This window comes from Rhodotorula graminis (assembly GCF_001329695.1).
Source record: "Rhodotorula graminis WP1 unplaced genomic scaffold RHOBAscaffold_11, whole genome shotgun sequence".
NCBI classification, from domain to species: domain Eukaryota; kingdom Fungi; phylum Basidiomycota; class Microbotryomycetes; order Sporidiobolales; family Sporidiobolaceae; genus Rhodotorula; species Rhodotorula graminis.
Window position 1 is genome coordinate 505,627 of NW_017264938.1, and position 13,428 is coordinate 519,054.

A 13,428-nucleotide genomic window follows, 5' to 3' on the forward strand; every position below is an offset into this window, starting at 1 on the left:
GAGCTAGGACGCGGTCCGTCCTACTCGTCGTAGGGCGCCGGTGCTCGTCCCTCGACGCCGGCACTTCACCCACTGGACAGGCCCCGTGCAGCATGGTCCTCCTCCAGCTCACCTCCGCACTCCACAGCGCCTCGAAGCGCTCGCCCGGCGCGTCCCCCTCGAGCGGAGGCCCCGCGTACGCATCGCGCCTCGACCTCGGTCGGCGACGGACCCGGAGCTCAAGCCGCAGACGACACGGGCAGCATGCACGGCAGCCCCCCATTCGTACGCGGATGCGCCGGTCCGCACCATCCCGGACGCCCTGCTCGTCGCAGTCTCGACTTGGGCCAAGGTGCGTCATAGCCATCACGCGCGCCAGGGCCCTTGTGCAACGGACGAGCACGACAGACGCGCCGTGGGCCTCGTCCTCGGACGCCAAGAAGGGCAGCGCAGCACTCACGCCCCGCACCGCCTCCACGTCCCCCTCTTCTTCCCCGCCCCCTCCTCCCCCCCCCCCCCCTCCCGCCCCTCGTCCACCGCGCCCCGCCGCCCCGCCGCCCACCCGCACGGGCCTCGCCGCGCTCCGCCGCGCTCAACAAGCCCTGAGCGCCAAGCCGGCGCCGCCCATCGGCTCGTCGGCCAACCCGCTCGTGCTCGACTCGTCGTCGTCGTCAGGCGACGAGTCGGACGTGCAGGTCGTGCACGAGCGGCCGGCTGGGGCGGGACAGGCGGGTGAGGCGGGTAAGGGGAGGCGGGCGGCGTCAGGTGCGGCGGCGAGTGCGGCGGCGGGAGGAGGGCGAGCAGGAGGAGGAGGAGGAGCGGGCGGCAGCGGCTCGGCGGCCAAGAAGGCGCTCGCGAGCACCGGGCTGCGCGGTGCGCCGAGCAAGCGCGCGCTGCAGGAGCAGGAGAGCGCGCGCAAGGCGCTCGAGGTGCGCGCCAAGAAGGGGTGCGTCTAGCCCCGCTCGGGCCCCCCCTCCCCCCCCCTCTCCTCGCCTCGCCCTCTCTCGGCCTCTTGCATCGCCCGAGTGATCCCCTGACTCGCCCTCGACCCCCGCAGGCTCCTCACCGAGGACGAGAAGGTGCGGTACGCGACGATGCAGGCCCTGCAGGCGAGCGGCAAGGCCAAGGGCGGCGACGAGGCGTGCGTCGTGAGCTGACGGTCGGCGGCGCGGTCGAGCGAGGGCAGGACGTCGGGGAGCGCGAGGGTTGCAGGTTGTACCGCTTGAGGTGTGCGACGACGATGAATGCTTGATGCACGGGCCCGCACCGAGAGCGAGAGTTCCTCACGAGCGAAAGATCTCTCGCCGCTGGAGCAGGTCGTTCGACAAGCTCGGCATCTCTCGTGAGAGCCTGTCACTCTCGACCGAGCAAAGTAACCGTCGAGAGAAATGCAAAGCCTTCATATCAAGCAGCAGCGCCAAGCTCCGCCCGCCTTCTTCCCCCGCTCGCTCCTCGCTACGACCTTCTCCCCCTCCCACCCTGCTCGCTCGTCTCGCCCGCCCGCTCGACCCGCTCGCTCTACCCGCTCGCTCTACCTGCGCCGGTCCCACTCGCGCTCCTCGTGCCCCTGCCCCTGCCCCTGCCCCTGCCCCTGCCCCTGCCCCTGCCCCTGCCCCTGCCCCTGCCCCTGCCCCTGCCCCTGCCCCTGCCCCTGCCACGTCACCATCTCGCTCGGCGGCCTTCTCGTCCAGCGCCCGCTCGAGCGCCCGTCGTCGACGCGGCCACGGTCCCGGTCCCGGTCCCGGTCCCACTCGCGCGTGCCGTGACCGTGGGCGTGGGCGCTGTCGGCGGCGTGCGACGGCGTGTGGATTCGGGTGCGGGGCGTCGAGCCGGGAGCGGGAGGGTAGCCCTGCGACGGGGGGTAGCGCGCGAGGTTGGTGCTGTATTGGTCGCTCGCCGCGCTCTGGCGAAGGGGGCGCGAGCGCGAGGGGTACTGGGTGTCGCGGTCGAGTGCGGACGAGTAGTGCTGCGCGCAGGGGGGGCAGGTTAGTCCGAGAGCGGCTGGGGCGAGAGGCGAGAAAGAGGAAGGCAAGACGCACCTGCTCCTCCTTGCCGCCACGCTCGCCGCCCCTCTCCTGCTCCCTCTCGTCCCACCCGATGTCCCTCGTCCTCCTGCTCGACTCGCGCTCGCCCGACCTGCGGTCCTCCCTGCTGCCCCGCTCGCGCGACTCGCCGCCGACGTCCTCCTCGCCGCGTCGCTGCTCGACGACGCTCTCGCGGTGGGCAGCCGAGCGCTCGTCGCGCGCGTGACGCGACGAGCCCGTCTTGACCTGAGCGCGCGAGCTGCGGCGGCCGCGCGGCGGGTCCTCCTTGCTCGCGCTCGCGCTCGGCGCGGGCGCGACGAGCCCGGCGCTGACGAGCACCTTGTCGACGAGCTGGCGCGCCTCGCTCAGGCTGTCGCCGTCCGACGACGCGCCTGCGCCGCCGTCCGGCCCGAGTTCGAGGCGGAGCGTCGCGCCGTCGAGCCCGGCCTCGACCTTGATGCGCACGCCCGTCGTCTGCGTGATGAAGTGGCCCGCCGCGTTCGGGCCGACGAAGCGCTCGATGGCCGAGATGGGGATCCTGCGCGAGGGGGAGCAAGAGAGTCAGTGATGGGCGGGGAGGAGGAGAGAGCGAGGGACGCACGGGATGACGAGCGACGAGGGCGGTTCCTCGACGGCGGCGGCGGCGAGGGCCGGCCTGGTCGATTGCGCCGGCGACGAGTACGGCGTGCTGAACGAGGTCGTACGGCTGTCGGCGTAGCGCGACGAGAGGCGGTCGATGAGCTTGGCCGGCTTGACCTCGGCAGGCGGCTCGAGCGACGTCGGCGTCGGCGTCAACGACCGCCTCGGGCGCATCGACGGCGGGGCTGTCTCGACGGGCGAGCGGCACGACGCCCGTGTCGGGCTGCGCGAGCGCGACGAGCGGCGGTGGCGGCGCGAGGTCGGCCGATTGCCCCACCCGTGGTCGACGGGTTGCGGCGCCGTGTTCGACGCCTGGACCTGGCGCGGCGGCTCATCGCGCTCGGGGTGCGACTCGCGCTCGGCAAACGCGGCGTTGAGCCAGTAGCCGTCGAGCGACTCGAGGTTGCGCTCGTCGAACCGGCACCAGTCGAGGCCGTGCTGCTGGAGGTAGCGGCGCTCAAAGGGGTTGTAGTTGGTGTGGCGCGCGAACATGCCCTTGACGAGGTGGATCGCGCGCTCGATCGCGGCTCGGGTGCCCGTCATGACGACGTAGGCGAGGCCGCCCTGGCGGAACAGGACCTGGAGCTCGCACAGGCCGCTGTCGCGCTTGAACTCGTGGCACGTCGATCCATGGGTGCCGATGATGCGCGGGCCGAAGCCTGGTAGGGGGAGCACGAGGCTGTACTGGTGCACGGCGTGGCTGGGCGGTGGCGGCGTCGAACGGTGGACGGCGAACCGGGCGATGCTGAAGCTGGCGAGGGCGCGTTTCGACCGAGGGGTGAGTGGCGGAACTTGTGGGCGGTTGTTCCGAGATGGCGACTGGACGACGCGCTGAATGGTGACCTGGATCAGCTCGAGTCCCGAGGGCAATCAGAGAAAGGCGAGCGGACCGAGTTGAACTGGCCGGACGTCTGCCACGTCACGTTGAAACTTGACGTCGCGCTCGACTCGTCGCGCGGGACCAGGTCGATATCGGCACGAGCGCTCGGCTGCGCACGACGACGAGGAGCCGCTCAGTCGGGCACCTTGGACTGGAGGAGGATGCGAACTGGGACGCACGCTTTGTGGCCTCGCCCTCGACACCTCCGGGCTCTGCTCCTCCACCTTGACGTGCTGCGTAGGACGAGAGTCAGTGAGGGTCACGCGCAGCCCTGCGTGTGCTCGATGAGCGAAAGGCGACGGACCTTGATGCTGGTCGGCGAGAGCTCCTCGTCCACGTCCTCCCGCTCGAGCGCGCCGCCCCCCTGCTCCTCCCTGCCCGCATGACCGTCCTTGCGCGTCCATGGCGCCGCCGCGACAAGCCCGGGGCTGCCGACCTCGCCCGTCTTGACGTCGTCGCCGCGCGCCGAGTGGCCGCGCACCGCCCGCCCGCCCGCCTCGCTCCAGTCGCCGCACTCGTGCTGTCCCGCCGCCATGCCGTGCTGCTCCTGGTCGCCGACGGGGTCGGCGTGCTCGTCGGGCGCGTGCCCGGCCGTGTCGTCGCTGGGGAGGTGGGTGCGCGAGATGAGGTTCGGCGAGCGCGGCGAGAACGGCGAGAGGGGCGACAGGCTGCTGAGGGGCGAGCTGTGGCGGTATGCTGGTGGCATGCGTGCTGCTGGCGCAGTGGCGGGGCTGCGGTGCCGCGCGCGAGTGAGGTCGAGGAGAGAGAGGGGACGAGGGCAAAAGGTGGGGAAACCTCGAGAGGGGAGCGTGCGGTGGCCAAAACCCGGCCTCGCCCTCTCTCGCCTCCTCGACCAGCTCTTGCCAGCAAGCCGAACCAGGCGCTGCTGAGCATAGGCTCGCTCGAGGCGTGGACCGCCTGGCGATGTCACGAGAAGCGGCGACAAAGACGAGGACCGTGCGGCGGCGAGGCAACGTGGCTGGCCTTGCAGCTCAACCTTCGCGCTCGCCCTCTCGGCCCTGCCGTCCCTCGCTACAGCTCCGCACCGAGCAACCGCTCGAGCCGGCTCGCCTCCCGCTCGGGATCGTACTCCCAGATCCAGCCCATGCGCCCCTCGAGCGCGACCCTCATGCGCTCGAGGTCGTCGCCTTCGGGCCCAAGGAACTCGTACAGCAGGCCCGCCTGGCGGGACCACTCCTGGACGCGAGCGGCGCGAGGTTGCCGCTCGCGCTCGTAGACGGCGAGGGCGCGGTTGATGGCGAGGGTGCGGGACGAGCCGGTCGACGAGAGGATGGACGGGTGGCAGAGGAGGGCGGCGATGATGTGGGCGTCCTGCGTGAGTAGGAGACCGACCGTCAGGATCGTCTTGCACTCGTGTCGCGACGAGGAAGGCAAGAGAAGAAAGAGGGAGTGCGCACCTCGATGGCCTGGCCGGCGCCGGCTCCGCAATGCGGCGTCGTCGCGTGCGCAGCGTCGCCGATGAGCAGGACCCGGTCGTCCGACACTCGAGAAAGTTGCGGGATGCTGAAGATGCCCCAGATCTGCGAGAGGCGAGCGTGCGTCAGGCTCGTGCGCGGGAAAGAGAGGAGGAGGAGGAGGAGGACGACGAGGGGACGCACAGACGGGTTGTCGATGGCCTGCAGGGGGACGCTCGTCAGTCAGGCTCGTGGCAGAGAGAGAGAGAGAGAGGGAATGAGAGAGAGGAGACGCACTCGCAGGAGCTTCTTGAGCTGTTCGCTGAAGCCGGCAAAGTCGTCGAGCATTTCGTCCTTGGGCCTCGGCTCGCTCCACGGGCCCGTGTGGCCGCCAAGCTTGACGTGCTGCTCGTCCCGCACAAAGCCGACGAGGTTGACGAGCGTGCCGCCTCGGACGGGGAACGCTGCGGGCGGTGAGGAGGGTACGACGAGGTGAGTCAGGCTCGAGGGCGACTCGGACGGACCGGCCGGCTTCGACTCGAGAAGTCGGCTTGGCCCAGCCGGTCGCTGGACAAAAAGACGAGGCGAGAGAGAGAGAGAGGGACGCACTGAGGATGTGCATCCCGAGCCCGACGTGCATGCGGTTTGTCGGCGCCTCGGCGTCCTCCTCGAACACCTTGTCGTAATCGGCCCTCGGGATCAATCCCCTCCACGCGACCCACTCGGCGTACCGCGCCTCGTGCAGCTCGGCGTCGAGCCCGAGTCGCTCGTACAGGCGCGCGCGCACGGGCGACTTGATGCCGTCGCTCGCGAGGACGACGTCGACCTCGAGCGGGGCGAGCGACGGGTCCGAGAAGACGAGCTCGACGCCGGTCGGCGTGTGGCGGTACGACACGACGCGGTGGTGGAAGCGGGCGATGTCGGGCGGGAGCTTGTGGGCGAGTTGCTCGAGGAGGTCGGCGCTGCGAGCGGGGCGAGGACGCGCGTCGGGCAAGAGTCAGAGCTCGTCTCGCTCACGCCCGCCGCAGTTAGAGAAGGACGCTGTGCGCACCGGTGAACGTTTCCTCGCCCGCCGTTCTCGCCGCGAACCTGTTACCGAGGGAACCGGCGGGTGAGCTCTGCTCCCCTCCCTCGACCCGCCAAAGAAGGAGCAGGGAAACGGTCGACGCACATGTGCAAACACCTTGCCCTCGTCCTCGCCGCGCTGCCCGACCCTGAACTGGAACCACAGCTCGCCGTCGCTGAGCGCGCCGGCCGTCTCACCCGCAACGGCGTCGAGCTCCGGCCCGAGCCCAATCACGCGCAGGACGCGCTGCGCGTTGGGGCCGAGCGAGACGCCTGCGCCAATCTCGGCAAAGCGCGCCGATTGCTCGAGGAGGGTGAGCGTGAGGGGGAGGTGGGCGCCCGAGGCGGAAGCGAGGGCGAGACGCTGCTGGAGGGCGAGGGCGGTCACGAGGCCGGCGATGCCGCCACCGACGATGGCGACGCGCAGAGGCGGGACAGGTGCATCGCTGTCGGGCTGCATGCTGCACGGCGGGCGGTCGGCGAGGGAAAGAGGAGGGGAGGACGAGGTCGGCCGCATGTGGGGCTGCCGACGGCCGTGGACCGCGGCTCGACGACAGACGACGACGGAACACGACAAGGACACGCGCACTCGCCGTGTCGCTCCTGGAGCAAGACCGTGGATCTGCGCCGCCGCCATCGCCGCCGCCGTCGCCGCCGACAGGGAGAACAAGCTCGTCAATGCACCTCGCGCGGACCCGCACTACTCACTCAGTCCGCCAGCTGCCAGCTCATCGTGTCGCCGCCCCGCTCATCTCCCGTCCCATCGGCGTCGGCGGCTCGAGGCGGCGGCGGGGTTGGCGAGGTCGGGCCGGCGTCAAAGTCGAGCGGCGGCGAGTCGGGGCGCGAGGGCGGGTCCTGTTAGGCGCGCACGGGCTGTCAGTGACTGCTCGATGAGCGACGACGGGCGAGAAGAGAGAGAGAGAGAGGGAGGGAGAGAGAGGGACGCACATCGTCGAGGAGCATGTCGTCGTCGTCGGCGCTCGCGAGGCGGGCCCTGCCTCGCTTCGCTCCCCTCACGCGCTCGCCCCGGCCGCCGCCCTTCTTGCCCCTGCCGCTCGATGCCCTCCTGCCCCTCGAGCCACCGGCGCCGACGCGCTCCTCGCTCTGCTCGACCGACGACGGCGGCGGCGGCGCCCACGGGTCGGGCGCGACAGCCCTCGTCGCGAGGAGGAGCAGCGCCGCCTCGAGGGCGGCGACGGGCTCGATGGCGGGTGCGGCGGGTGCGAGAGGCGGCGAGGGCGGGGGAGAGAGGAGGGCGGGGGAGATGAGGGAGGGGGAGGGCGAGTCGGCGGTGAGGGAGGGGGTCGAGGGAAAGCGAGCGGGGTAGGCGGTCGACAGGTGCTGGTTCAGTCTCTGCCGGGGCGAAGGTGTCAGGCCGAGAATGCCGATAGTGCGAGAGGAGGAGAGAGGCAGACGTACCCTCATCAGGGCCGCCGCTTCGTCCTCCACCTCGCCTGCCTCGCCCGCCTGCAGCTCGCCGCCGCCCTCGAGCCCAAGGATGCGCTTGAGCGAGCCCGCGATCGAGTGCTGCGCCGCCAGGTCGCCCGAGACCCTCTGCGGCCCCGCTCGGCGCCTCGTCAGTCCCGCCTCGTCCCACCTTCGTCTCCTCGCCGCGCGCGCAGAGAGAGAGAGAGGAAGGGGGGCGCACCTCGATCCACCTCGCGTTGAAGCACAGCGGGAACGCGGCGACGAGCTTCTTGGCCCACCGCGTCAGGGCGACCTCGACGAGACCCGCGAGGGCGAAATGCAGCGGCGCGCCGCTCGCGTCGAGGAGCTGCGCCGCGAGCGTGATGCCGCCCGGCGGGTGCTGGCGGTGGGGCTGTGAGGCTGAGGGAGGCGGTGTGTCGGGACGAGCGAGGCGCGCCTTCTTGCGCGGGCGGGCTGCTGACGAGCGAAAGTCGAGCGAGAGGTCGAGCGACGCGAGGTGGGACGGTGATGGGCCGTCCGGGGCGGGCTGGCCCTCGCGGCGGTGCTCGGAGCCGATGGCGCCCTCGAGCGAGAGTGTGGCGGCGCGGGCCGAGCGGGAAAAGGCGTGCAGCGCGACTGGGCAGGGTGCGGGAGCTGGTGAGCTGGGCTGTGCCGCAGGGCAGGGCGACGAGCTGTGGAGGGGAGCGAGCGAACTCGAGATGCCCTCGGGCGTCGAGCGCGCTGAACCGACTTGGTCGACTGCGATTGACGACTTGTTCTGCGCGTGTGCGTGTGCGAGAGTGAGCGACGGGGTGGGGGAGAGTGGGAGGGAGGGGCGCACCTTGTCGAGCCAGTCGCGGACCTCGGCGATGACGGCGCTCGCAGCGAGCTGTTGCGGGTCGAGCAGTGCGCCGTCTGCCGTCACGCGTACGCCGAGTGCGGGCGTGGTCGAGTCGAGGAGCGAGTCGAGAGATGAAGGCGTAGGAGACGAGGCCGACAGCGAGAGCGACAGCTGCGCGGGTTGCGGGGCCTTGACCGTGGTCGCGTAGGTCCACTGAGCAGCCATGGCAGCAGGTAGCTGGTGCTCCTGGCAGCGTGTGCGAAGAGCGAGGTGGAAGACAACCGCTCCCCGTCGTGTTCCCCCGGGTTGTCGACCCACGCTCTCGCCCACTCGGCTCAAGCTAGACCGACATGGCTGCAGCTGAACACGGCTCGCCCGACACTGCCGACTCGCTCAAGCGCAAGGCAGACCAGCTCGACGCCATCGACTTTGAGCGTCCGTCCTCGTCTCATCTCCCCTCTCTTGTTCCGCCATCCGACCACCCACCCTGACCCTGTGCCCTCGCGCAACAGCTCCCAAGAACGGCCAGGTCGAGGTCGGCGCAGTCGACGGCGCCGCACAAGGTGACGACGACTCGGACGACGATGTCGGGCCCATGCCCCTCCCCGCCGCCGAGGCAGAGGTCGCGGCCAAGAAGCGCAAGGGTGCGCCCCGCCTCTCTCGTTCGTATGGAGAGCGTGCAGGACACGAGACTGACTCCCCCTCCTCGCAGTCCTCAAGCACGAGAAGCTGTACCTCGACCACCTCCCGGCCTCGGACCGCTACTACAAGTCGTTCATGCACCGCGACACGCTCGCCCACGTCGCCGTCACCAAGTGCGCCCCCTCCTCTCTCTCTCTGTCCTGTCCGCGAACCCACCCGGCTGACCCCGCCCCCGCGCCCACCTTGCGCACCGCAGGACCAACTTTGTCCTGACGGCCTCGATCGACGGCGTCCTCAAGTTCTGGAAGAAGCAGGCCGACGGCATCGAGTTTGTCAAGCTGTACCGCACCCACCTCGCGCCCATCGTCAGCGTCGGCGTGTCGGACGACGGCAAGAGCTGCGCGAGCCTCGGCGCCGACTCGGGCGGCAAGACGGCTGAGGGGCTCGACGTCAAGGGCAGCGCGAAGGTGTTTGACGTCGAGAATTTTGGTGCGTCGCCCGGGTCGTCTCGTTCTACTCGTCGAGCCGGACGACTGACCTGGTTGCGCGAGGAGCGCCAACACACAGACATGATCAACATCCTCAAGCTGCCGTACGCGCCGCGCACGTGCGCGTGGGTCCACGGCCGCAACGACGGGCGCACGCTCCTCGCCGTGTCCGACTTTGACTCGTCGGCGATCCGCATCTACGACGGCCGCGGCGACGGCAAGCCGCTGCACACCCTGTCGTCGCTCCACCGCGAGAGCGTCCACCTCATGGCCGTGCGTCCCCCCTCTCTCTCTCTCTGTCTCTCTCTGCCTCTCGTCGCACGAGCTCACTCTCGCCCCCACTCGCCGCCCCACAGTACAACGCGCTGTACGACACGGTCATCTCGGTCGACGTCGGCGGCATGGTCGAGTACTGGGAGCCGACCGAGCCGTTCGAGAAGCCCGAGCGCGTCGCGTGGACCAACAAGGCCCAGACGAGCCTGTACGAGTTCAAGAAGGTGCGCCCTGTCTCTCTCGTCTCTCTCTCGGCGAGCGTCCGGCGTCGGGGCAGGAGGAGCGGGGCCGGGTCGGGAGATGTACTGACGCTCTCGCTTGCCCCGCAGACCAAGTCGACGCCGGTCGCGCTCACCCTGTCGCCGACCTACGACTCGTTCGCGATCCTGTCTCTGCCCGACCTGCGCCTCACGACCTTTACGTTCCTCACGGCCAAGCTCCACCGCGCGTACGACGAGTCGCTCCAGGCGGTGCAGGAGATGCAGCAGGCGGGCACGGCCGGCGTCGCGCTCGACTCGATGGAGTTTGGGCGCAGGCTCGCCGTCGAGCGCGAGTTGGAGAAGGGGGCGCTCGAGAGTGTCAGGGAGGGGAGGGCGGGCAGCACGGCGAGCGTCGGGCAGCCGGTGTGGGACGAGGGCGGCAAGTTTGTCCTGTACCCGACCATGCTCGGCATCAAGGGTGCGCCCTCTTTCTCTCTCCTTCATGCCTCTCTCGTCGTCTCGAGCCCTGACCTGACCGTCGTGCGCGCCCCGCAGTCGTCAACACGGTGACGAACAAGGTGGCGCGGATACTCGGCAAGGACGAGACGGTGCGGTTCATCAACATTGCGCTGTACCAGGGCCTGCCGATCAAGAAGGGCGTCACGACCATCGCCATGGCCACGTCCGAGAACCCGCTCCTCGCCCCAAAGGACGAGCGCGACCCGACCTTGTTCTGCACGGCGTGGAAGCGCCCGAGGTTCTACCTCTTTACCCGCTCCGAGCCCGAGTGCGTCCTACCTCTTTCTCTTTTTCCCTGCGTCGAGTCGTCGAAGGGAGGAGCGAGCGGCTCACTCGCCCTTGCGCCCCCGCAGAGACAAGGCCGGCGAGCGCGACGTGTACAACGAGAAGCCGACGCGCGACGAGATGACGGTCGCCGCACCCGCCGCCACCTCGGCCGCGTCGCTCGCGAGGCGCGCCGTCATGCACACGACGCTCGGCGACATCAAGCTCGAGCTGTTCCCGGACCAGGTCCCCAAGACGGTCGAGAACTTTGTCGGGCTCGCGAAAAAGCACTACTACGACGACGTCATCTTCCACCGTGTCATTCCCAAATTCGTGCGTCGAGGCCCGCTCTCTCTTGTGTGCGCGACGGGCGGCGAGCGGTTCGTCGAACCCGCCCGAGAACTGACCTTTCTCTCGACCTGCCCCTCTTGCGTGCTCGCGTCGGCCCCCGCAGATGATCCAGACGGGCGACCCTCTCGGCGACGGCACGGGCGGCGAGTCGCTGTGGGGCGGCACGTTCGAGGACGAGTTCCACCCCTTGCTCAAGCACGACCGGCCGTACACGCTCAGCATGGCCAACGCGGGCCCAAAGACCAACGGCTCGCAGTTCTTCCTCACGTGCGTGCCGTGCCCGTGGCTCGACAACAAGCACACGTGCGTCCCTGCCTCTCCCTCTCGCTCTCTGGGCGTCGGCGGCGGCCGTCTCGAGGTCGACCTGACCTTTCTTTCCTCCCCCTCTCGCCTCGCCCTCTCTCTCCCTGCATCCACAGCGTCTTTGGCCGAGCAACGGCCGGCTTTGACGTCATCCACAACATCGAGAACGCGCGGGCCGACAAGGGTGACAAGCCCCTGAAGGACATCTCGATCTCCAGCATCACGGTCGAGTAGAACACGAGGAGCTCTCTCTCTCTCTCGGTTGTAGATGAGTCACAGCCGGGTGTAACGATGAAGAGACACTCGAGTTACAGCCCAGAGAGAGTACGGGAGAGAGAGAGGAGCGAGATCTACTGCGAGAGGTCCGTGCGATTTTGGGAAGGCCGCGTCGAGGGAGGAGGGAGGATGGGAGAGAGGAATGAGAGGAACGGCAAAGATGGGACGAGAGGTACATGTGCGAGGACGACGAGAGAGTACGGCAGGTGCGGCGCAAAAGGCGAGGAGAGCGTCTACTTCCACAGCGCAAAGAGCCGGACCTCGACCGACCGTCGAGGCACCTCGGGCTTGCCGACGAGCTCTGGCAGGCGCTCCTCGTTGACGATCGAGCACGCGACGTGTCCGGTGTAGAGCGCCTCGCCGTTCTTGCCCATGTTGCTGTCGAAGCACAGGAGCATGATGGCCTCGTCCGGCTGCTGTTGCGAGAGGTACACCCACCGTTGACGCTCGCTGTGCGACACCGAGTAGGCGCTGCCGTAGCTGCCGGCCATGCGCATGACGTCTTCGTCGCTCATGGTCGAGTAGTCGCTCACGGCGAGCGGATTGTTGGTGACGGGCCCGCGCACGGGCCGCCACAGGTTGCAGATGGCGGCGCGCGAGTAGCGCTCGAACACGTCGTCGCCGGCTGCGCGCTTGATGATCGTGCGGGCGTACTCGTCGTCCTGGTCGACGTGCGCGCTGCCGGCGACGGCCTTGATGCTGCTCGTCGGGACCTGACCCGCCTCGGTCTTGAGCTGCATCTTGCCCTCGACGTCTTGCTGGCCCTCGCCGGCGTCGCGAATGACGACGTTCCTGTGGGCGAGAGACGTGAGCCAAGGGCCTCGTACGAGTGGCCGAGGACGGCCGGCGAGAGAGGGAGACGCACCACGCAATGACCTCGTCGGCGCCGAGAAGGTCCTTGTACAGCTGGCGGCACTCGTCCTTGTACCGCTCGGTCTCGTCCTCGGTCTCGAGACCACCATCGCGAACGTGGGCGCTCTGGTGCTTGACGTAGGCGAACCTGGTGGAGCCGAGGGTCAGTGCGGGTCGACTTGGGGAGAGAGCTCGAGTGCACGGACCCAGTCTCTTCGAGCTGCTCGAGCGCAGGCTTGAGGCCCGCATCGAACTCTTGCCGCAGGTCCCAGATCGGGACGGTCGTTTTGCGAGTCGGGACCGGGTCGGCGGCGTCGAAGCGGGCGAGGTAGTGTTGCTGCTGCTCGACCGAGAGCTCGTGCTTTGGCACGCCAAAGTTGATGACGGCACGCAAAGGGGTCGTGATGGCGGGCATGGCGCGTCCGCTGGTGCTGCTGGAGGTGGACGGCGGGCGAGGCGAGAGCGACGGGAGCTGGACGTCGAGGTCGAGATAGGCGCGATTGTGGTTTCGGGCGAGCGGCGCGGGCAAGCTTGAGCGCAGCGGCCGGGAGTCGCGCAGCGGACTTGCGCGGACAGGTGCTGAGGATACCGCCGGTCGTGCTCGTGGCAGCGAGGGCGACGAGGGGCGATAAGCGCCGTCGGCTCGAGCTGGGAGATGAGCCGAGGAGGCGGCGGCGGGGCGAGCGACGGGCACAGCTGGACGGACTGGAGCGGATCGCGAGGAGCCCAGGGCAGACTGCAGGCGCGCAAACCATGCAGCGAGATCGCGTGGAGACGAGGCGGGGCAAGCTCCGCCGCCGGCGTTCTCCTGCTCCTTGGCAGCGCCAAAAACCTCGTGCTCGCCCCTTCGACCGGCGGTGGCTCTGCGCTGTGCCTTACAGGGGCTCCGCTTGCTCCTGCGCTCCAGCTCGCGGGCTCACGGCCGCGCAATCTTGCGCGCCGGCCGCTCGTCGAATCTGCCGTCCGCGCTCGTCCGGCTCCCTGCTCCCGCTCTTCGCTCCTCGACAATC

General features: G+C 69.6%; 5 protein-coding genes across 5 annotated transcripts; 2 read left to right on the plus strand and 3 right to left on the minus strand.

Moving 5' to 3' along the window:
- Positions 1-92: 92 nt before the first annotated feature.
- Positions 93-1,180, plus strand: RHOBADRAFT_55111 (uncharacterized protein; the record flags this gene model as incomplete). Its single annotated transcript, XM_018417670.1, has 4 exons — positions 93-175; positions 315-331; positions 388-925; positions 1,037-1,180. 4 exons carry the CDS (start codon positions 93-95, stop codon positions 1,134-1,136), a joined length of 738 nt encoding a protein of 245 aa, XP_018269405.1. The 3' UTR covers positions 1,137-1,180.
- A 330-nt stretch (positions 1,181-1,510) lies between these two features.
- RHOBADRAFT_55112 (uncharacterized protein) lies at positions 1,511-6,462 on the minus strand (the record flags this gene model as incomplete). Its single annotated transcript, XM_018417671.1, has 13 exons — positions 1,511-1,945; positions 2,019-2,541; positions 2,605-3,485; positions 3,533-3,631; positions 3,702-3,755; positions 3,827-4,253; positions 4,577-4,854; positions 4,941-5,063; positions 5,142-5,159; positions 5,235-5,401; positions 5,547-5,899; positions 5,989-6,026; positions 6,109-6,462. The coding sequence occupies 13 exons, from the start codon at positions 6,460-6,462 to the stop codon at positions 1,511-1,513; spliced, it is 3,750 nt and encodes a 1,249-aa protein (XP_018269406.1).
- Positions 6,463-6,710: 248 nt separating this feature from the next.
- Positions 6,711-8,475, minus strand: RHOBADRAFT_55113 (uncharacterized protein; the record flags this gene model as incomplete). The annotated part of the gene is made up of 6 exons (XM_018417672.1): positions 6,711-6,857; positions 6,951-7,355; positions 7,422-7,556; positions 7,651-8,045; positions 8,124-8,187; positions 8,251-8,475. The coding sequence occupies 6 exons, from the start codon at positions 8,473-8,475 to the stop codon at positions 6,711-6,713; spliced, it is 1,371 nt and encodes a 456-aa protein (XP_018269407.1).
- Positions 8,476-8,815: 340 nt separating this feature from the next.
- Positions 8,816-11,597, plus strand: RHOBADRAFT_29086 (uncharacterized protein). Its single transcript, XM_018412850.1, has 10 exons — positions 8,816-8,894; positions 8,963-9,065; positions 9,149-9,381; positions 9,460-9,653; positions 9,737-9,877; positions 9,983-10,331; positions 10,409-10,640; positions 10,726-10,969; positions 11,091-11,290; positions 11,407-11,597. The coding sequence occupies exons 1-10, from the start codon at positions 8,846-8,848 to the stop codon at positions 11,522-11,524; spliced, it is 1,863 nt and encodes a 620-aa protein (XP_018269408.1). The 5' UTR covers positions 8,816-8,845; the 3' UTR covers positions 11,525-11,597.
- A 202-nt stretch (positions 11,598-11,799) lies between these two features.
- RHOBADRAFT_45935 (uncharacterized protein) lies at positions 11,800-12,833 on the minus strand (the record flags this gene model as incomplete). The annotated part of the gene is made up of 3 exons (XM_018414689.1): positions 11,800-12,358; positions 12,432-12,566; positions 12,625-12,833. The coding sequence occupies 3 exons, from the start codon at positions 12,831-12,833 to the stop codon at positions 11,800-11,802; spliced, it is 903 nt and encodes a 300-aa protein (XP_018269409.1).
- Between the last annotated feature and the right edge of the window lie 595 nt (positions 12,834-13,428).